This window comes from Bos mutus, chromosome 23, assembly GCF_027580195.1.
Source record: "Bos mutus isolate GX-2022 chromosome 23, NWIPB_WYAK_1.1, whole genome shotgun sequence".
Taxonomy (NCBI): domain Eukaryota; kingdom Metazoa; phylum Chordata; class Mammalia; order Artiodactyla; family Bovidae; genus Bos; species Bos mutus.
The window spans coordinates 199,122-221,013 of record NC_091639.1 but is presented as its reverse complement, the minus strand read 5'-3'; the positions used below and the strand labels follow the sequence as shown (position 1 = coordinate 221,013).

The 21,892-nt window shown below is 55.6% G+C and overlaps 1 protein-coding gene across 3 annotated transcripts; it reads right to left on the bottom strand.

The window, feature by feature from the left end:
- Nucleotides 1–4,278: 4,278 nt before the first annotated feature.
- IRF4 (interferon regulatory factor 4) lies at nt 4,279–21,669 on the bottom strand. Of its 3 annotated transcripts, none has more exons than XM_070360902.1 (9): nt 21,492–21,669; nt 20,040–20,315; nt 18,875–19,061; nt 18,044–18,132; nt 17,264–17,408; nt 15,197–15,304; nt 12,830–13,183; nt 9,545–9,657; nt 4,279–7,655 (listed from the first exon to the last, which is right to left on the bottom strand). In XM_070360902.1, exons 2-9 carry the CDS (start codon nt 20,253–20,255, stop codon nt 7,512–7,514), a joined length of 1,356 nt encoding a protein of 451 aa, XP_070217003.1. In that variant the 5' UTR covers nt 20,256–20,315; nt 21,492–21,669; the 3' UTR covers nt 4,279–7,511. The 3 variants fall into 3 exon arrangements, with proteins under 3 accessions (XP_070217003.1, XP_070217004.1, XP_070217005.1); XM_070360903.1 differs by having other exon boundaries at nt 17,264–17,405; XM_070360904.1 differs by lacking the exon at nt 15,197–15,304.
- Nucleotides 21,670–21,892: the final 223 nt, after the last annotated feature.

Here is a 21,892-nt window from a genome sequence, read left to right as displayed (position 1 = left end):
AGGGTCCCAGAGTGAGCCGGGGCTGCTGGGCCTGGGAGCCCTGTGCGTGCCCTTCTTGGTCCTCTGGCAGGGAGAAGTCGCTGGCGAGTCCCCGTCTACAGAGAGGAGCCGCGTGGAGAACCCCCAGGATGCAGGCAGGCGGGAGGCAAGAGTCAGGGAGGCCCCAGCCTCCAGGCCTGTCCCACCTGAGCGCTGGGGACCCTCTGGGGCCCGGAGCCGCCCGTGGGCGCAGGGTGCGTTAGGAGCTGCCTTGACCCATTTCTACAAACTGAACCCTTGAAGCTTTTTCAGAAAAAGAACCTGAGATGTATTACAGCATTTTCACTAATAGGAGATTTCATTGCCAATGAAAGGCACCGGGTTAGAGATGGAACATATTGATATTTCCCATGAAGTCAGTAGTCAATTAAGAAATTAATTCTTTTTAATTAACTTATTTAATTAATTTAACTGGTTAAATAATCCATTGATTTGACAAACACTGACACAAAGACCGTGTTCCTGGGAAGCTGAGGACCAAGAAGCCTGGTGTCTTCCTTGGAGGCACGTTTCAGATGCTTCAGGGGAGGGTGTCTCTACAGTCATGTTGCTTCGGTGGATGCTGGGAAATGGGAATAAAACAATCACACCCACTGTGTGTTTACAAACTGCCACTGCTTACAGTGACGCTAAAGCAGACATTTAAACTTGAAAAGTGAGTCAACCTAAAGGGTTTATTTTTTAAGTACTTTTACATGTATTTTGAAAAGTCACATTTTAAATGATAACAGTGAATTGAATAAGGATATTTGTCATAGACCCCAGGGAACTTTTTGGCCAACCCAACAGTAACTTTAGGGTTCCTGAGCCTCAGTTTCTTCACCTCCTTTACTGAAGGGCATCCTGCCACTGGCCAGGGAGAGCCTGCCCACGCCCTGCTCTACCATCCCTGGATGAGGATGGCCGGGAACACAGTGGGTCTTCAGGAAGTGCTTCAGAGTGAATAGCATTTGGTTTAATGTTCCAACCAGTGTGGTGAGGGCGTGGAGAAACTGGAGCACCTGTGCAGTGGTGGTGGGCAGTGGTGGTGGGCGTGTGAGCCCGTGCAGCTCTGTGGAAAGCGATCGGAGGGCCCTCGAAAGGTAAAAGTGAATTACCTCTGGTAATATGCCCCAGAGATTTAGAAGAAGGCTCTCAAACAGGTATTGTATTCACATATTGACAGCAGCATTATTCACTGCAGCCCAAAGGTGAAGGCAACCCAAATGCCCATCTGTGCAAGGATGATGGATGAGCATGTGGTCCTTCCCCCAAAGGAACATCACACAGCCTTAAAAAGGAAGTCCCGACACAGGCCACAACATGATTGGACCTTGAGGACATTATGTTCATGAAATCAACCAGTCACAAAGGACAAGTCCTGAAGAATTTGACTTACATGAGGCCCTAGAAGCCTCTGATTCATAGACTGAAAGTGGATGGTGGTTTCCAGCGCCCGAGGGAGGGGTAGGTGAGTGAGTATTCTTGGGACCATTTCAGTCTGAGAGACGAAGAGCTCGGGGACGACGGTGGTGATGACTGCACAGCGTTAGGTGATGACTTGGTGCCACTGAGCTGTGCACTTAAAAATCATACATTTTACTTGTGTGCTGTACCGCAATTAAAAATCTACATCACTGTTCTTTCCCTTCCTGTTTTCAAGCAACCTTCCCTTTTACCATTCACATGAGGTAAATAGTAGAACCAAAAGCAGGGTGAACCTGCAGGAGCAAAGAGGATGGGGGAGGGGGGAGGTCCCCAGGGAGGGTGGGGTGATGGGGGGAGGGGGCAGTCCCCAGGGAGGGTGGGGTGATGCAGAGAGGGGTCACCTCAGACACAGAGGGGCCAGAGGAGCTCAGCACAGTATAGAGCTTCCCTGGTGAAGAGATCATTTTGAGAGGAGAGTGTCCCAGGGGAAACAGCAGAAAGACAAAGGCCCAAGGCGGGGCGGGCCGGCAGGGCAGGGCTGAGCGCGCAGGCCCCTGCTTCCCGCCAGCAGGGCCCCGTGCTCACGCTCCGTGCCCTGGGAGACAGGCCACCGTGCAACCCTGACGAGTGTTTCTCCACCGCACATGCTGCAGTGGCCTTTGCGTAACCCACACGTCCCACACTGCCTTCTGAGTCTCGAGGGCAGGCCCCGCATGCACCAGGATGCGAGGCCCAGCACCTGTCTTCAAGGACCTTATGAAAGAAAATTAATGAACAGAGACTACAGCACAGAATGCAGCGTGACCAGGGTTGCGCCGCACACACAGCAGGTGCAAATCTAAGTCGTGGCTGATGTTTTTAAGAAATACGTCGTGTTTCATTTAGCAGTGCAATTTTCATTTTAGCTCTTAGTCCACCAAGGGAGCTCGACCTCTGTTCCCTTCGGATCGCACCCCTTCACTCGAGCTGGCACTAAATTTGGTGCTGGCTCTCAGTGTGGCCTCCACTCAGACACCCCCAACACCCGTGGCTCAGCCCAGCCCGGCGTGGAGCATGGACTGCTCCTCCGGCACGCTCTTCTCAGGTTTTCTCCACGGTGTCTCTTTCCAGGAGCACAGCTGGCCTTCACCCGGGAGAAGCTGATGCCTGGACACGCGTACCTTCTCACGTGGCCCCTTTCCTCGGCTCTGAGTATCTTTCTCTGGCCCGGGTGAGCGTCAGAGGGCTGAAGGAGCGGTTGATCTTTCTTAAACTCCCAGCCTCCTTGAGCCCTCCCTTTTCCCACCAAGGACCAGTGCTGTCTTTCTGCCGGGGAGTGAGCCAGGCGGGGTGTGGGGGGTGTACACAGTGGGGCAAGAAACGCCTCCAGAAGGGCCACGGTCGGAGCTGGGCCCTGGGTGAGGGGCAGCGGCCGGGCAGCCAGGAGAGGCTTTCCGGGAGAGGAGGCACCAGGCTGCTGTGCGATCCTGACCCGGAGGAGAGACCAGAGGAGGCAAAGACCCCTTATCTGCTGAGACGATTCTCTGCGAAGCCACCGTCATGCCCACCTGATGGGAAGGCAGGGGCAGGTGGTGGTAGGTGGGAAGGAGAATGGTAATTTCTAAAGAAGTGAAGCAACAGCTTTCAAAGATCATAAGATGTCCACAGATTCCAAACTTCTGACCATTAGCTCAAGGACTGGGATAAAATGAACCTTATAATATTTTGGACCAGACGCCCACTGACAGCTCCAGGGTCCCCACCCTCCAGAAAGTCTGCCCAGACAGCTGTGGGCCACACGCTGTCCCCTGGCAGACGGGGGTCACTGAAGAGTTCCTGGCTCACCAGGTGCCCGGAACAGCCCAGGACTCATAACTAATTCAGAAAACACTGACCCAGTTGCCCAGGTCAGCTCAGGGACAGCATCTCCTGGAAAAAGATGACCTCACTTGACCCCTGGAGCTTCTTTGCAGAGAGATGACATGGAAGATGATGATTCTCCCAGCAGAGGCATGCTTCATGTAAAAGGAAATGCTTGTCGAGGAGACTGAACCCGGACAGCCAGACCTGCCCTGTGGGTGGAGAAAGGCTTACCCCTGTGGTACCTGACAGATGCGGAGAATCACCTGAGACTAAGCTCAAGGGCACAGAATCCCTTGAAAGCCTCTTTCAGATGTAACGCACAGACAGGCTGTTTGAATAAAACTTGCTGTGAGACTAAGTCCACCTACAGTTTCTGAGCAGACAGAGCCCCCAGAGCAGTGTAATAGTTTATTTCCCCATTATTTTGATTTGGTTACCACTTAGCAAATCTGAAATTATTCAGATCTAGCATTCTAGGATTCCTAGATGCGAAGGACACGTAGGCTTCTGAGAGCATCGCACAGTCTCCAGCTGCAAGGATTTTAACAGCACAAGCCGGGGCAGGAGCCGGGGGCTGAATATCTGGGGGAGGGGCGCAGGCCCTGGGGTGGGGTTCTGTCTCATCTGTGCCCCCCCGCACGCAGCTTATCACTGTCCACGGTCTGGATGCTGGTGAACTGACACCCCCTTCCCGTTAGCAACAGCGACGAAACAGAAGGAAGCGTCGACACAGGTCCTCAGCTCTGAGACCCTCACGGTGGTAGGGAGCGAGGCGGGGTGCTGCTTGACACTGGGACGCGTGGCAGGGTGTGTGTTGTTTTTTTTTTTAAACAAGCTGAACATGTGAGATCTGATTTTTGGGAGGCTCACAGCAACCAGGAAGGAAACAGGCTGCCAAATGCAACAGAAGGAGGAAGTATTTAAAAAGCTATCAAGATGAGGGTTTAATAACACACACAGCCCATAAAAGACTGCTTTTTAAAAAAATCTTTATTAAGATTCTAAAATATCACAAATATAAATCTGCTTTGAAAAGCAATTTACAGCAAAATTCATGACAAGATTATGTACGACTGTCCAAGGACTGTTCAGCCTGGAGCAGTCCCAGGAGGGAGGTTGGGCTGTGGGAGGCCCTCTGCACCTGCAAAGCCCCCTCCCCAAGAGGCCAATGGCGAGTCTGCCCTGGAGGAGGCTGGCCTGTCTCTCCTGTACTTCAGCTGTGCTCCACACACTTGCCTTCTTAAAAGCCGTGAAAAGAGAAACCGGGAATCGGCCCTCACAGTCTTCCACATCGGGAAACAGGGCTAGACGAGACCACCCCCCACACACTGACACGTGTCCAGCTCCGAGTTGGGGCCCGAAAGGCGAGTTGCAAGATGATGCACACGGCAGGATAGACCGTGTGAGCTACACCAGTGAGCTCCAGCTATTTAGGGAGACAGGTAACAAAGATGCTGAGCTTGTGGAATCTCAGCACCTTCAGAGGAGATTTGCCTGTGGAGAAAGGGGGGTGATGTGACCGCAGGAGAATGGAAGGGCTTACGCTGTGTCTGGATTTTCACGAATAAAATGATTCACAGAAATAAAAGACAGTCACTGGTGCAGGCTTCCCTGGGGATGCAGTTCGGTCACCAGCCTGAGGACACAGCCCATGTCAGACCTGCACCTGTGCTTGCTCGCAGGGACCTGGGAAGAGAGCCTTGTTCACAGCTGAGCCCACAGATGCCTCTCTGCTCATGCTGGGTACAGCTGGACTCAGGTGGTCCCCACGGTCGTGGGCTTGTTGGGCACGTGGAACAGCTCCTCCGTTGCAAAACAACTGCCTGGCTGGATCTCCGCAAGGTGACCGAGGAGCTTCCGAAGCCGTGGTGTGAAGGAGCTCTCCGTGGTGCTTCAAAGACACTGGTGTCTGCCCGCGGTGTGCCCAAACCTCAGGAACAAGAAACAAGCCAGGGGTGCCCCCGAGACCTTCCCCGCAGACCTAAAACTCTTCCAAATAACAAGGGCCTAAATTCGACAGCATCCTCCACTAACAGCAGGCTAGACTGAACTGCTGAGCCCACGTCGGGGTCCCTCACCCAGACTGCTTCCTGGTTCATCTGCTGCCCCACGCTGTGGGTCCCCCAGACCACAGAAAGCCACCACACACATGCGCTATGCATGTGGACGGGCTGTGGCCCCAGCCAACAGCATCTGCCAGACACGGAGCTCGAGTCAGAGCAGTTTCATGTTGGAAAAGGAGACGAGGGAGCCGCACGTCTGCTTAGAGGGTGGGGTGCCGGCCACGCAGCAGAGCCACGCAGTGGGCCCGCGGTCTCCTGCCCCCTGGGGGTAATGTACCCCAGATGCTCACATCTATAAGATGCATAAGTCACTGTAGCCCACGGAGTGCAATCTATTGTCAGAAGGGGTTCACTCCGCGTGGCTAATGAACTGCTTAAACTGCTCTGAGGGCCTCAAGGTGGGCTTGGCAGAAGTGCCCCAGAGCAGATGAATCTGCACGTGTGGGGGCACGAAGGACCCCTGAGATTTTTTAAGTTTGTGTGTTTCTGTAGAAAAGTAAAATCTGTTGGAAGAATCAAATTCTTCTTGTGGGTACCTCTAAGGAGGAGAATTTGGATTGGCAAAGGGTTTTGCCTTTCTATACTGTCTAACATTTCCGTAGTTAATATGTATTATTTTATCCCTAAAAACGCCTGCCAAAAAAAAAAAAAGAAAAAGAAGAAATGACATTTCCAGGCCTCACTGCTTACTAAGCTGGATAAAAGCGACAATCTGTCTAATGCAAGTTTGCTGAATGACTTAAAGACACAGACTAGGATAAGAGAATGTTGGTTCGAACACCGAGCCTAGAAGTCATGGCAATTACTTCCTGCTGCTGCTGCATCGCTTCAGTCATGTCTGACTCTGTGCGACCCCATAGACGGCAGCCCACCAGGCTTCCTGTCCCTGGGATTCTCCAGGCAAGAACACTGGAGTGGGTTGCCATTTCCTTCTCCAATGCATGAAAGTGAAAAGTGAAAGTGAAGTCGCTCAGTTGTGCCCAACTCTATCAACCCTGTGGATTGCAGCCCACCAGGCTCCTCCGTCCATGGGATTTTCTAGGCAAAAGTACTGCAGTGGGGTGCCATTGCCTTCTCCAATTACTTCCTAGCAGGACAAAAATAAGCTGCTACACCATGGTCCAAATATCAGTACTTTTCCAAAAGGAACAATGAATAAGTGGTCAGGTTCACTTAAGCAAGTAGATATCTTAGTAATTCTATAAAAAGCTGTGTTTGGAAAAAGCCCAATAATTTTAAGGCCCTGTCAAACTGCCACTGGCATGAGGAAGCGTATAATATACAAAATAAGCAAAAACAGCTCCCTGGGCCTGCAGTTGCTCAATCTGCAGAGCCCCGTCCTGCCCTCGCTCGGGGCCTCCCCCAGGCCAGGCGAGGGCTCCTCCTCGTAGTGTTGCCACGGTAGCCGGTCTCCTAACAAACAGGACAAGAGGGGAAACGCTCACCAGGCTGCAGAAGCACATCTTGGGCTGTTGATCTGTCAATCTTTCTCTTTTTGCTATAGCAATAATTTCTATAGCATTAGAGATAAAAAGACAAACAAAAAATATCTTAACCAGTCAGTACGAAGTGACAAAACACGGTGCTCAGGGTGGCCCTAATGCTTTTGGCTTGAGAAACACCACAGGGTCACACCAGCTGCGTTCTGGGCCTGGGGGTTCGGGGATTGCAGACAGGAGGTGGTGGGCCACCCAGGTGGGGACCCCCGGAGCCGAGTCTGTCCTGCCGTCAGCGTCCCGAGGCACGTCAGCCACAGCGGCTGGCGCACTCCTCCTCTGGGCAGAACGGCCTCACACGTAGGTTCTACTTCCCTGAGAAACAGGCTGGCACTTGGGCGCCTTCGTGCCATCCTAGTGGTCAGCGACGAAGCACAGGTTTCTCGGTCTTCATGAAAGAAAGAGTTCACATCAGACTGAAGACTGCAAGTCAGTAAATGTAAACCACATGACGATGAGTTTTCACATTGTCATCAGGGTCCACAGAAGACCCTGAAAAGCATTCTTTCTTCTGGAAAAAGCTCATGTGTCAGGTTGATTTTCTACCAATGTTCTCCTCAGGAGGAAGTCCCCGTTCCCACATTTCACAGAGAAAGAGCAGGGGCCCAGCCAGCTGCTCTCCTCGCGCGTATTCACGCGCGCGCCGTCTCTGGCCCCGGGGCTCTCACTCCTGGATGGAGGAGTGGCGGGGGGGCCTGTGGAAGTCCTCCGGGCCGCCGACGTGCTCGGGCAGGTCGTAGCCCCTGAGGAAGTGTCCGCTGTTTTGCTGAGCAAAATAATACAGCTGTCTGGCCAACAGAGGCTCAACCTGCAGTGAAGATTGAACAAGACATCATGGCCATCTGGCAATAACCCTCCACACCTAAGGACACGGTCACACGTACAGTCAGGTGCTGCGACCGTGAAGACGTGTCACGTGAGGAGCCTTCTGGAGGACACACCGACCTACAAACAGGATCTACTGAATTCTACGCTTCAGGTGAACGGAAAGGTAATAATGCTGTTTGTAAACCAACTGCCGCTTGAAATTTACACTAAACTAGAACTAAATGAAGCACATTGGTAAAATGACCACATTAAGGGTGGATTCACGGTGCGTGCGTGCTCAGTCACAGCCGTTGCGTCCAACTCTTTGCAACCCTATGTTCTGTAGCTAGCCAGGCTCCTCTGTCCATGGGGTTCTCCAGGCAAGAACACCAGAGTGGGTTGCCAAGCCGTCCTCCAGCGGATCTCCCTGACCCAGGGATCAAACCTGAGTCTCATTAAAGTTTAAGGTAATCCAGTAAGTTAGACCAATGGACTTAATTTTCCACATCTGCCGTTTAACAGGGATGGTGGAAAAAGAGACGTTAACTGACCCCAGATGCCTCTAGTCTCAGTACGAGGGTGGAGCACATTCACCGAAGAGTATTCAGTGCTCAGCTTCTTCTGAATCACAGTAAGAAACGAAGCACATTCGTCCCGGCAGGTGTGCGAGTCCACATACAGTGGCTCGAGCATAACTCATCTGAAGCCACTGAAGCAAATCCAACTCATGGTAAGAGGAGCAAGGCTCCTGGGCGCACCCAGGGTGCCGGCCGACTCAGGCCAGCGCGTGCCAGCCCCGAGACTCAGACGCAGGGCTCACCACCGTCTTCCGAGGTGTTGTGTGCCCGCGCCGAGGTCATCCAGGCCTTGGACAGTTGTTAACAAGAAGCCGTTATCATATCAGTAACTGTTGGCCAGTAAGAGTTCACGAGAAAACTCCAAAGGTTTATGGGGACTACATTTCTGCTGGTTGGTCAGTTGTTTTTTGATTTTATGACCAAGAAGCAGGGGTTGTGTGGATACATATACATGTATGGCCAAGCCCCTTTGCTGTCCACCTGAGACTATCACAACATTGTTAGTTGGCTATACTCTAAAATAAAACTAAAAGTTTTTTTAAATTTTAATTAAAATCTTTCTTAAAAGACGTGACCTGAATTCTATTATTGTTTGGTGTGACTTTCCCTGCTGCTATTTGTCACCTGGGCCTGTTAATAACTTTCACAGGTCACAACCACACAGACGCTTCAATTTCAAATTTGAAAATCCCAAGTACTCAAAACTCTGCTTTCTGTGGCCAATCAATGCTACATGTTATTTCTCTAAACCTTCCTCTTTCCTTTTCTGTGAAAGGTGTTTACTCGGTGCAGGTGAGCCCACGCTAGACTCTGCTGGAAAGCGTGACCTGGCCTGAGCTGCCCAAAGGCCATAAGAGATTCCGCTCCACCAAACACACACAGCCCTCAGCTCCTGACAATTAAATAAATTCTAATAACCAGAAATAAAAGAGGATGGGGGCCTTTTGGAGGGGGCTTACACAATACTCAAGTCAGGGGGAAAGCTTCCCCTTAAGGGAAGATCAGCTAGAAGGCATTTTTAAAGTAACATTAAATGTCAAGAATTTTAAAGGGCAACTTTTAGCCCCATCCTTTTAAATCCCTATGAAATGGGAATATGACTATTTCCTTGGAAAGCAAAACAGATGGGACGGGTACAGTACAGGCCAGAGGTCACCCCCAGTGGTGATGGGCAGGTGTCCAGGGCGGGGAGGCTCTGCTCGCTGGACACCCTCCCTCCCAACCCGCCCAGGGTCCGGAGCGCTTATTTCCCATCTGAACTCCTCTAAGTGGGGCCCTGCCCTGATTCACGCGAAGGTAACCGGACACTCACGTGGGCAGTGATGAGCTTGCGCTGCCTCTGAGGATCTGGGAACTCCTCCCCGAAGCACAGAGTCACCTGGAACCTTGGCAGTGGCCGGCCGTGGTGCGCGAACGCCTGCAGCTCTGCAGACCAAGGAAGAGGTTCAGAGACCCACACGCTGGACACGGGGCGGGGATGGGAGCCCACGCAGATGTGGAGGCCAGACAGCAGTGAGGGCGGGACCAGAGGCGGGGTGCACATGAGTGTTCCCACGGGTCTCCCCCTGCGCATCACCTTCACCTCTAGGGGGCTGCACCCCAAGAGGGGGTGCTCGTTTTGCAGCTTTGGACCCACAAGGAGGCAAAGGTCTTAGAAGGAGTAGGGGAGCCCGAAAAGGAAATGGAGCTATGTTGAGCCAAAAGAATCGTTTACACAGAGGAGAATCTACTTTTTCCAAAAAATCAGAAGTTTCTGATTTGACCCAGAACCTCCAAGCCACAGTCTGTGGTGCCCACGACCTCCGACACCGCAGAGTGCAGGATGTTATCTTGGAGACCCAGTGACTCTGAGCTGCTTCCCTCAGAAGGGAGGGTGGGATGAGGCCCCGGCCCCGGGCCACACCGGCCCACGTTCACCAGCGCCCTGGCCCCACCCCCAGAGCACATGTCAGTCCGCAGAGGAGAGGCTCACATGGGCGCGGCCGCGTGTGCACAGCCGTGGTGGCCTTATCAGATGTGCGCGCGGGCTGCGGGGCTGTCCCCAGGAGGTTGCAGATCCTGAATGGGTAGATATCAAAGATTTCCACTGTTCTCTTCAACCGAAGAAGTTTCTAGCTAACTCAGTGGACCATTGACTTCCTGCTTTTTTTTTCTTCCAGAATTCAAATCAAACCTAACTGACTTCAGCAGAACATGTGCCAGGCTTCCACACTGCGAGGGGGTGGGGGTGACACCCACGCCTCTGCGTTGGCTCAGTTCTCTGAAACAGTTGGCTGAGAGGCCTGGAGGCTCGAGAAGGTTCGCGGGAATCCCTGACTGGAGGGGCCTGTCTGCACAGCTGCAGCTTTTAGTTCACAGTTTCCTCCTCGAACCTCAGAAAACACTTCAGACAGAGGTTGCACCAGCACAGAGCACAGCCCTGGGTCACAGGGAAAGAGCAAAACCGAAGCAGCTCCTGGTCGGAGACAACATGAGGGATGCACAGCCCCACATGAGGACATGAGGGACACACAGCCCCCCATGAGGGACACACAGCCCCCCATGAGGACATGAGGGAGCACACAGGCCCCCATGAGGGAGCACACAGCCCCCCATGAGGACAAGAGGAAGCACACAGCCCCCATGAGGGAGCACACAGCCCCCCATGAGGACATGAGGGAGCACACAGCCCCCCATGAGGACAAGAGGGAGCACACAGCCCCCATGAGGACAAGAGGGAGCACACAGCCCCCATGAGGACATGAGGGAGCACACAGCCCCCCATGAGGACATGAGGGAGCACACAGCCCCCCATGAGGACAAGAGGGAGCACACAGCCCCCCATGAGGGAGCACACAGCCCCCCATGAGGACATGAGGGAGCACACAGCCCCCCATGAGGACATGAGGGAGCACACAGCCCCCCATGAGGACAAGAGGGAGCACACAGCCCCCATGAGGACATGAGGGAGCACACAGCCCCCCATGAGGACATGAGGGAGCACACAGCCCCCCATGAGGACAAGAGGGAGCACACAGCCCCCCCATGAGGGAGTACAGCCCCCATGAGGACATGAGGGGACACACAGCCCCATGAGGACATGAGGGGGAAACACAGCCCCCATGAGGGAGCACACAGCCCCCCATGAGGACATGAGGGAGCACACAGCCCTCCATGAGGGAGCACACAGCCCCCCATGAGGACATGAGGGAGCACACAGCCCCCCATGAGGGAGCACACAGCCCCCCATGAGGACAAGAGGGAGCATACAGCCCCCCATGAGGACATGAGGGGACACACAGCCCGTCATGAGGGGGCGTATAGCCCCCCATGAAGAAGCACACAGCCCCACATGATGGGGCCCATAGTCCCAGAGGCTGACAGCCATGTCCAACAGAGCTCCCTTCCTACAGCTGCGGGGCCAGAGACACCCCAAGAAGTGAGGACCCCTTCTCCAGGATGAAGCCCCTCCCACCCACAGTGAACCTTCTGAATCCAAGACCTGTTACCTCAAAGAGACCCAGAGCCAGGCTCTTTCAGACTTGGCCACGGACCTCAGACTCCCGGCTCCTCCTCGAGCCCCGCGGCAGGCGGTCCACACGCTGGGCCCAGGGTGGACAGCCCCATGTGTCGCGAGGCCTGGGGGTTGCTGCCAGGGACCAGAGGCTAGCTCTCCCTCCTCCTCCCGGTTTGCCTCTGGGGGAGGGTGAGTCACCAGGGACATGTTTGCTTGGGCAACGAAAGAGAATCTAGAGCAGCCTCAGCAAATGTGAGCCACGAACCCTGGAGCTGAGCATGGTCTCTGCTGGCAGACTGCAGGGGCTGTGCTCCAGGTGAGCTGAATCAAGAAGCAGCTTTGGGGAAGGGGAGGCCCAGGAAAGCCCAGACACAGGCTGTTTCTGAAGGAGGTGCTTATACAAAAAGAGCTAAGGATGAGGGAGAACCAGCTCTCTGCCCAGAAGAGGCCTGATGATGGGGGCAGCCGAATGGGCACAGGACGGACTCCCCCACAAGGTGGCCCAGGACTCACAAAAGCCCAGACCCGATTTAGCTGCCACGAAATCAATACTAGGAAAACAAAACCTGGTGACTCTGGAAAATGTGATTTGAAATCTAGAAACAACTCATAATTTCCCCTCTGCAAAATCAGTTCAGCACACTCACCGGGGTCCCACCTGCTGGGAGACATCTGCTGAGGGTGACACATCTCACAACCATGAGCGTTGGCGACACAGCTCTACCTTAAACTTTTCTAGGAACCGTAAAAGAGCTGAAACACCAGCAGATATGCTTGCTGAGACCACTTGTGCCAGTAAAACAGGAGCCTTATTGGCCGGTGAGGAGTAGGTACATCCTAAAATTTTAAGACCTCAGCCTGAACCACAGCCCCGGGACAACCTCCCACTGTCCCCAGGCCCCCGCAGATGGGGTGACAGGTGAACCAACAGGAGACCTACTCCAGAGTCGGGCCTGGTGGGTGCAGGGCCGCAGAGAAGGAAGCCCTGCTGAGGGACCTGCTGCCATGACCCTCGCGGGGGCACACCAACCATCAGCAGCTCCACACTCCCAGGCCCAGCTCGCACAGGCGCCCCATTCCGGCCAAGCCTCTCCACCTCACCTGACAGGAACTGCTGCGTGTCAAACAGCTTGCAGGTCTGGTCTCTCTCCAGCTTGTTGGGCCGGTCGCTGCATATCGCCAGGGGCCCGTCCCAGTAGATTCTGCTCTGGCACAGTCTCTTGGCATAAAGCCCATCGGGGGCCATCCAGAGGACCACGCCCCTCTCCAGGTGGCTCAGCAGCTTCTCGATGTTCTTCCTCTGGCTGTTGTCCTCTGGGTAGGGAAACAGGACCTGGTCCAGGCTGCTGGCGTCGTAGGTGTGGCCGTGGGAGATCCGGCAGCCCTCGGGGCTGGATGTGGTCAGCTCCTTGACCAGGACTTCCCGGTAGTAGAGGCAGATGTGGAGCCGGCAGTCTGCAAGCACAGCGCTGACGGTCAGTGCGGGCTCCGAGCCTGGGGCTGATACTCAGCAGGGGGCCAGGCGACTGCCCGAAAAGAGCATCCTTGGTGGGACGCCTGTACCAAGGAGTCTGGGGGGAGACACTGCAAGGCCTATGACCCTCTCTGAGCCTGAGCCCGCCCGATGGTGGAGGACTTCTGCATCAGTCTGTGACGCTCTCTAACCCAGCATTTTTCCAAATGTGTGGGACACAGAATCCGGGGGAGAGCTCAGTAGTGGTGATGACAGCATTCATGTCTAACGCACCACGTCACACGCCACCAAACAGAGGTCGTTTTAAGCCTGGCCGTCAGTTTTGACTTTGGAAGAAGTACCCTACCTTAAATAATTCTTATTAGCAAAAAAGTACAATGGTCTTTCAGAAAAAAGGCAAATATGTCCACAAATCCAAAACTACACTAAAAACATCAGTATGATGTCATTTAGGAAAAGAAAATCACACACATAGAAACACACTGAAGTCTGGGGAAGGACAAGCCTCGATGACTGGTGAGCTCTGAGTGGCGGGACTGTTTTTATTTCACATTTTTGCTTTGCTGATTTTTACCTTATTTTCCCACTGTGCATATTCTACTCTTGTTATAAAATTACCTCGTGGAGGAAACAGCCCAAGCGTAAAGGCAGCTGAGACGCACCTTGCTCTCTGTTTGAGTCTGAGGATGGCTCTAGAGTCGTGCTTTCTCCAAAACTAAACAATATGAGCTCATTTCTGAAATATTGCTGATTTTAGAATCCTCTCTAAAATCTGACCAATGGCCTGAAAGGACCAACCTGGTTTGCCGAGGGCCCCAGACCTGAAATACGAGGGGCAACCGTGTGGGGCTCAAGCCTGAGTGGGTGGCCGACCTTGGATAAACGGCTAGGATGGTAAGCTGTACTGAGCGCAGCCAAAGAAACCCACGAAAGCCTCTCATTCCTCAAGGGTAGGTTTTGAGACTCAGACAATCCACATTACTGCCTCCAGCCGCCTCTGCCACTCCTGCCGCTGTGAACCCCAAGGAGTGGGTGTTGGCTACCCAGGGTTTCATTTCGTTGAACGTCATCCGAAATCACGAGGTCACAGGGATATAAATAGCTGTTTATTTCCTACTTTCTAGGCACACACTCAAGTCTTAGGTGCTTAAGGAAAGGGTTTGAAAGTTTCTAAAAACAACACAGGCCTTTCTGCTCAGACACCTCCGCTCCCTCCACCATCCAGGAGCATCTGAGAAAGGCAGCAAGCCTTCTTCAGAACCTCAGAACCAGAAAGAGCCCATTGGCCAGCCCAGCTCTCCCAGGAGCAAGGGAGGGCCCCAGCTGTGCTCTCTTGAAACCTGGAGAATCCAGCTTGTTTCCTGTCGCTGATTTTCAAAAAGGGCAGGGAGCAGGGTGAGAATTCCAAAGCATAAGCTACTCATTTTTAACAATGCAAGTCTCATTTTAAAACAATCAAAACATTATCTAAAAGATAAATATACATATATCACACCTGCTTAGTACAGCTCAAGGTGTTTTCCATAAAACAGGTGAGATGGCTGAGATCCAGGCCTCTTTTAGAGATGAAACTCTAAAGACCAGATCTGATCTGGATTTGTTTGTTAGACACACCACACTCAGAGGAAGAGCAAGATGCTGGTTGCGAAGGCACCGTACGTGATGGGGAGAAAGAACCCAGAGCTAGCATCCTGGGAAGCCCACAGGCCACCTGTCTGCAGCTAAGCCTGCAAGGACGATGAGGAGCCCTGCTGTATGGTATGAGAAGCTGCTGAAGGGTGGGGGGCCCTTGGCAAATGGAACTGGGGCAACTGCACATTCCTGGAGAGCTGACACGGCTCAGATCCACCTGGAGAAGTGGGCCAGCCTGGGAAGCTGGCCCCGGATGCTAACTCTTCTACCCACTCCAGACCCCAGCTGCGCTCACGGACCCCTCAAATCCACCCAAAGTGAGAGGACCCTCGCAGACGCCGCCTCCGGGGGGCCCCACTCACCTGAGAGGGCCAAGGCTTCGGCAGACCTTATGCTTGGCTCTATGGGGATCCCGGGGGCCTGGGACTCAGGCGGGGCACAAGCATAAAAGGTTCCTGTGACCTGGCAACCTGCATTTGCAAATAAAAATCAGATGCCGTCTAACAGAGTCCCTCGGACACAGAGGGAAGTTGCCTCTGCCTGAGGGTGGTCCGTCAGCCCCGGGGGTGCACCAGGCTGGGAGGGAAGGGCCTGGGCCCTCTAGTGCGACACTGCCCACCCACACACACCCCTCCCGAGAGGCGAGGAGGCTGAGGTCCTACTGAAAAACCGAGGCTGAAGAAGGACGGAGCCTTTTCGTAGCCGTAGCCGGAAGGAACCTTGGCGTTGCCTCTGCAATCTTCCTCCCTCTCTCCCTTCCTTCCTTCCCTGCTTTTTTGTCATTAACCCCTCCAGCGCCTCACAGTCACCTGTGTGTGTGTGAGTCTGCTGAGAATGTTTGAGACCTACTGTCCTGGTCACTTTCCAGGCCACAGGGCAGCGTTCACCGTGCACGCCAGGCTCAACCCCCAGGTGTCACTCGTCTCCTGGCTGGAAGGCTGTGCCCTGTCCCTGCACAGCTGATGGGCAGGGTGACTGAGTCCAGAGGCTGTGCGATTCACCCCATGTGCACAGCGAGCTCACCGCAGAGCTGAGCCCAGGTTTCTACATGAGTTCCAACCTCCAAAACCCTACACGTTGCTAGGCCTGGTTCATTAGTTGCTGCTCCTGGGTTCAGGAGGAAAGGGAACCACGTCTCCAGCCGGCACAGCAGCTGTATTGCGTGAGGTTAACAGAGAGTGTGTGCCAGAACCTCAGTTGGCTGGCGCATCATGTAAGGTCACTTATGTGTCAAGATTTGTCCACCAGCCTGCCCTCTGCACCAGGGTCACTAGTTCAGCGGAGCTGATGCACCAGACCCGGGTCTGAGCTGCATAAACCTGTCCAGCATCAGCTGACTCTCCCACCACAATATGGAAAACCGACTTTTGCTTCAAATCACTCCTAAAAAGCTAATAAAACCAAGTTTTGTGATTAAAAAAAAATATGTCACTCAAAACCAATCTTAAATCATAGGCTACTTCTTCAATTCCATAAGCCAAGAGTGAGCTGGACATGACTGGGAAAAGGAGCCGATACTACCAGAACATTCAAAAGATCTAGGTGTTGACGGGTCTCAGGATTGCTGTGTAAACAACTAACTCACAGGTCCTGACGGCTTCTGCTCTGATGCCCTGGACACACTGCGTGGAATTTTCTCTGCACTTAGCAGACGAGTGCTTCTGAGACGGGCCTCGTTCTGAGGGTGGGGGAAGGCCTCCAGGGGCCACGGCGTCCAGTCCAAGAGCAGCACCTGCCAGGCCCTCTTCTGCAGAGACCTTCTGTGTTTCCTTCACAGGATTTACACGGCCCTTTCCTACTATCACCTCTAATCCCAGGAACGAATGCCTGGACACACCGCTGCTTAAGAGAAATCCTCTGGGTCCCTGCGGGCTGACCTGGGTGCAGGAGGGCTGGGCCACAGCTGTGGGATGCCAGCTTTACAGATGTGTAGACAGAGACAGTCAGGATTAAAGGACGGTCCAGCCTTCTCTGGGAACACTAACAAAATCAACTACTTCTTGCCCAAGATTAAAAATAAAATTTAAGATTGTTCAAGGAGGGAGAAACATGTTAGCTTACTAAACATAAAGTCGGCCAGTCTGAATTCTGATGTTCCCTGTCCTGTGTAGCTGGGCTCTGGGGTCAGGGGACCTGGAAGTGGTCCCCAGCCCTCAGTCTCACTGGGCAGCTGTGGGCATACTGCTTACATTCTGTGAAAAGCAGGGCAGCTTCCTGGGGCCTGGCGTGACCCCTGGTTCCATGACGCAGCCCCGAGTCTGTCCAGGCACACGGTGGGCTGGGCACCGTGGACCTGGAGTCCTCTGGGACACGTGCCCTCCTTTACCGCATGCAGGGCCCTCCCCGGCAGCTCTGAGCAGGGAGAGAGCCACGCGACTGCCCTGAGGTTAGGCCAGGAGGGGCCCTCTGGCCACAGGCCCTGCCCTTACCATTTTCACAGGCTGGGCCTTGCCAGTGGTGGCCGCGGGGTCCGAAGGTCACGGGACACTGATACGGGATCTCTGCGTGCGGCTGGTCTGGGACGAACTCCCTCCAGCCCCGGTCATGGGGCGGGATCATGTAGTTGTGAACCTGCTGGAGGAATCAGAGGAGGGCTGGGGTGGAGAGCGGCCAGCTCAGGGTCAGCCTGGGGGAGCCCTCCAGACTCCTCGGGGACCGCTTGTGTGGGGGACAGCCAAATCCTCTTATTATCAGAAAAGCTGTGGTGGAAACTCGCCACGAAGAATCGAAAGCACAAATGAGACAGTGCTGTAAAGCGACGCTTTATGTGAGGCTTTATGTGACGCTTCATCATATGGCTAAACCAAGAGCCCTGCTGGGGGTTCTGCCTCCCTTCCAGCAAAGTGAATAAAACAGAGCTGGAATTCACATCGAAAAGTCTGACGGGGTCAGCTGCCCTGTGGTTTCACATGATAAAGCACTGCTTCCAAAATCTTTGGCTTCCACAAAAGGTCTGTTTCCCAGAAGATTTCAGAGTCAATGGGGAAATCTAACCAGCAAGCAGATACACCCACCCTCATCTCCCTCTCCTCAAACCAGCAGCACCAGGCAGAGACTGAAACATTCATCCAGTGACCTGGGATGTGGCTTGGCAGTTTGACAAACAGCAAAAACAGAGTTCTGTTTGCTTCTGTTCACAGGTCTCTCCCGCACGTAGGGTCTGGCCCAAGTGCCTCTCGCAGGCCGAGTCTCCCCTGCCCCTCCCATACCTGAGCAGGCAGTGAGGGGTAAGGAGTCGGCATGCTGTACGGGTGGCTCATGGGCATCTGCGGGTCCTCCAGGGTCAGCTGCTTCGCTCCTGAGGGTTTGGGGAAAAGGGAAATGCACAGTGTGAAAAAGGAACTGACAGGATGAAATGCCAAATCTTAGAAAAATACCTGAGAGTCTAATTCCTAGAATGCATAGCACAGTGTTGACAAATAAGGCATTTTTCTGCAATTCCCTTGGGCAATTGTTTGTCTGGGCCATTAAACTGGTTCCTACAAGGTGCCACAAAGCGAGCACAAGTAGAGAAGCCCGAGGACGATGGGCCTCGTGGCACGAGCTCCCCCAGCAGATGTCCATCTAGTGAGGTCACCTGTGGTTTGTTAAACTGGGCCCTGCTCTGGGTCAGAATCTTGGAAAGTGGGAACCTTAGTTTTAACAAGCAGCCCAGTTGACCATGGCAAAGTCTAAATGTTGACACTTCTCTTACTACAAATGGTAACGATGTGTAGATCATGAACCTTCCCTTCCTCAAAATGGCTAATCACGAGAGACAGATGAATAAGTAAAGCTTCAAACAGCTTTCCCATTTTTGGCTTGGAAATCTGGCCCATATCTTGGGAGAACAAACTAGAAAACACACACATATGCACATGCACAGCAGGAGACCAGGAGTCTGAGACATTATCCTGCACTGACACCACGGGAACTTCAACTTGTGACCCAGAGAAGCTGGGAAAACCGCCTGCCAGGCTTGAATGGGAGGCTACAAAAGCGGCAAAACAGGGAACCGTCGGGAGGCACAGGTGCAGGCGGCCCCGGCCCGGGAAGCCCACCTTTCTTGGCTCCCTCGGGGACGATCCGGTACACTTTGTAGGGGTCCGAGATGTCCAGCTGGCTCCGCTCCACCAGCTCCTCGAAGTCGTTGCTCTTGTTCAGAGCACACCGCAGGCGTGTCTTCCAGGTGGGAGGGTCTGGCTTGTCGATGCCTTCTCGAAACTTCCCTTTAAACAGTGCCCAAGCCTGGTGGGAAAGAAGTGGGGAAAAGTTAAAATGCAGGTCTTTCAAAAAAGAATCTGGAAATTGTATTTCTAAAGGAAAGAATGGCGGCAGGGGTTTCAGATCCACAGGAATGTGGGACAGAGACACACACACAATGTGTTTATGAAAGACAGGTAAGATTGAGGACCCGCAAGGCCCACCCACCCACTGGAGCAGTTAGGCTGGAAGCAAGGGCAGAGCTGTGGGCTGAGGGACCACCACATGGCACCTCTGGACGTTAGGGAGCCTGAGGCAAGCCTTACTCTTCGGGCAAGTTCCCTGAGGAAGTCCCCTCCACGCTCTGCCCACAGGTGGTGGGGCTGGGCCTTAAAGCACTGGCCGCTGGGTGAACTGCCCAAGGGGAAAACGGTCAGGACAGGGACACACACACAGGGCAAAGAGAAACCCCCAGAGAGAGGCCCAAAGGAGACCCTGAGAGGGAGAGAGAGGAGAAAGAGGAAGGGAGACACGGAGAAAACTTTCCAGGGAGATACTCGGGAAGAGGGAGTCACACAGAGACAGTGAGGTAGAGGGAGAGACGCGGCCGAAGGACTAGAGAGAGCCTTTAGGAGAGCGCTGGCCAGAGAGGGGGCCCGAGGGAGGGACAGCGTGGAGAGGGGCGCAGCGCACACGCCTGCCCGCGCGCAAGGAAGAGAACAGTCGATCCGCGGAGGCGAGGAGGTATCCAAAGTTCCAGAAAGAGGGCCCCAGGGAAAGACAGGCGCAGCCTTGGCCCACCCCTCTACCCGGCGGGAGCGCGGACGGGCATCTGACTCCGGGGGACCGCGCGCTCCACGCGCTCAGGCGTGGCACCGGGTCCGCCCTCTGCGAAGTTACCAGAGGAGCCGCGGGACACCCGCGCTCCCGCACGAGGCCCGGCGCGCGCGGCGCGGACCGGCCCCCGGAGCCCGGGTCGGGCTGCGCGCGGGCCCTGGCCCCTCCCAGTCCCGCCCTGGGCACCTTGAAGAGCGCGGCGTCCTCCTCGCGGTTGTAGTCCTGCTTGCCCGCGTGCTTCCAGGGGATGCGGAAGATGCTCTTCTCCTCGTTCTCCCACACCAGCCCCGGGTACTTGCCGCTGTCGATCTGGTCGATGAGCCACTGGCGGAGCTTCCCGTTGCCGCAGCTCACGGAGCTCATGCCGAACTCGCCGCCTCGGCTGCCGCCCTCCAGGTTCATGCCCCGCGCGCCGACGCTGTCCCTTCGCAACCCAGGCTCCGCTCCGGCACTCGCTCTGCGCTGCGGGGAGAGGAGGAGGCCCTCCGGCAATGACCACGAGGCCGCAGAGTCTCGGAGGCGGCGAGGCGCGCGCCGCTGAGTCTGTGACGCCGAAGACCCGAGAGAAGGCCCTTCTCAGCCGCCCCGGCTCGTGCATGCCCTTGGCGCGCCGTCCTGCCGCCACCCTGAGCCCGTCCGCGACCTCACCTTCTGGACGCTCCACTCGCATTTTCCCCCGCGGCCCGCGCGCTGCCCAGACTCAGGGCTCTGATCTTCGCGCACCCCCGAAATCCGGCCGCCACCACGCGTGGCCCTCCGTTTGCTCACTCGTACTCCCGCTCCCCTGCCCAGGCCCAAGCCGTGGACGGTCCATTTCCCCTGCCACGGTCAGTTTTCGCCCGCGCCCTCTCCCGAGCCCCCACTCCCGGGTGGCCCCGCGTGTTCCGCACGCGGGCTCCCCTGTGGCCTGGCTTTCCAGGTGCCGGGCGGCGGCAGCTCCCCCGCGGCTCTCTCTGAAACCCGCGCACTCTTTGCCCCAAGAATGCCCCGGAGCCCCAGGCAGGTAGCAACGACCAGGTGGCCCGGGAGCCACATGCGACAGAGGGACCTGGCCTCAGGCGGCGAGCGCAGCCTAGTCGTGGGGGATCCCCGCGCCGAGCATCAGCCGGGCAGGGAGGCCCGCGGGCGGAGCGGGGGCGGGAAGGTGCCGGGAAGGCGGGGGTCGCGGAGCGCGGGGCCCCTAGTGGCCTGAATTTGGAGCGCCTCCTCTTCCACCACCGGTTGGGAAGCCACGAGCTCGGGGCCGAGGTGAGTTTGAGCCCAAGAGCGAGGAGCAACAGAAACAGCCTCGGGAGGAAGAAGGGTCCGTCCCCCGCGGTTAAGCCTGCCGCCCGGTGTGGGTCCCTTCGACGACCCCCTCGGCCGCTGATGGCCCGGCGACCTCGTTATCACATCCGGTCCCGCGCGTGGCCTCCCGGGGCCCGGGCTCGGCCGACCCACGGACGCTGGGGCCGCGGGACTCCCCGGCCAAGAGCAGATGGGGTGGGCGTCGGGGCTCCCTCGAGGGGCGTGCTCTCTCCTGGCGCCGACGCTGGGGTGCCCTGCGCTGCCCCGAGGTGGACCCCGCACGGCTGGCCTCGCGCCGGCTTCCTGCGTTCCCCGGCTCGCAGCCCTGGTCCTTCCCGACCCAAGTCTTACCTCGCCCGGACTCGAGCTGAGGGCAGCGGTGAGTCCCAAGTCCAAGCAGTGAAACTAAGCCTCCGAGGTACGAAAGAGGAACTTTATAAAGCTTAAAAGCCGCGCTTGGGGCGGGGCCTACGCGGGGCGGGGCCAACCGGGGCGCCACCTGGCGGGGTGGGGGCTGCGGGCGCAGAGCTGGGCGCGCGGGGCTGGTCTGGGGGTTCCGGGCAGAGCGCCGGGCGCGCGGGGTGCGGCGAGGTCTGCGGACAGAGAGCCGGGGGCGCGGGGCCGGAGCTGGGCTAGGGGCTGCGGACGCAGAGCGGGGGGCGCGGGGCCGGGTCGGAACCCGGGCTGGCGGAGCGCCGGCTCCCAGCTGGGCTCGCGGGGCTGGTCTGGGGGCTCTGGGCAGGGAGCCGGGT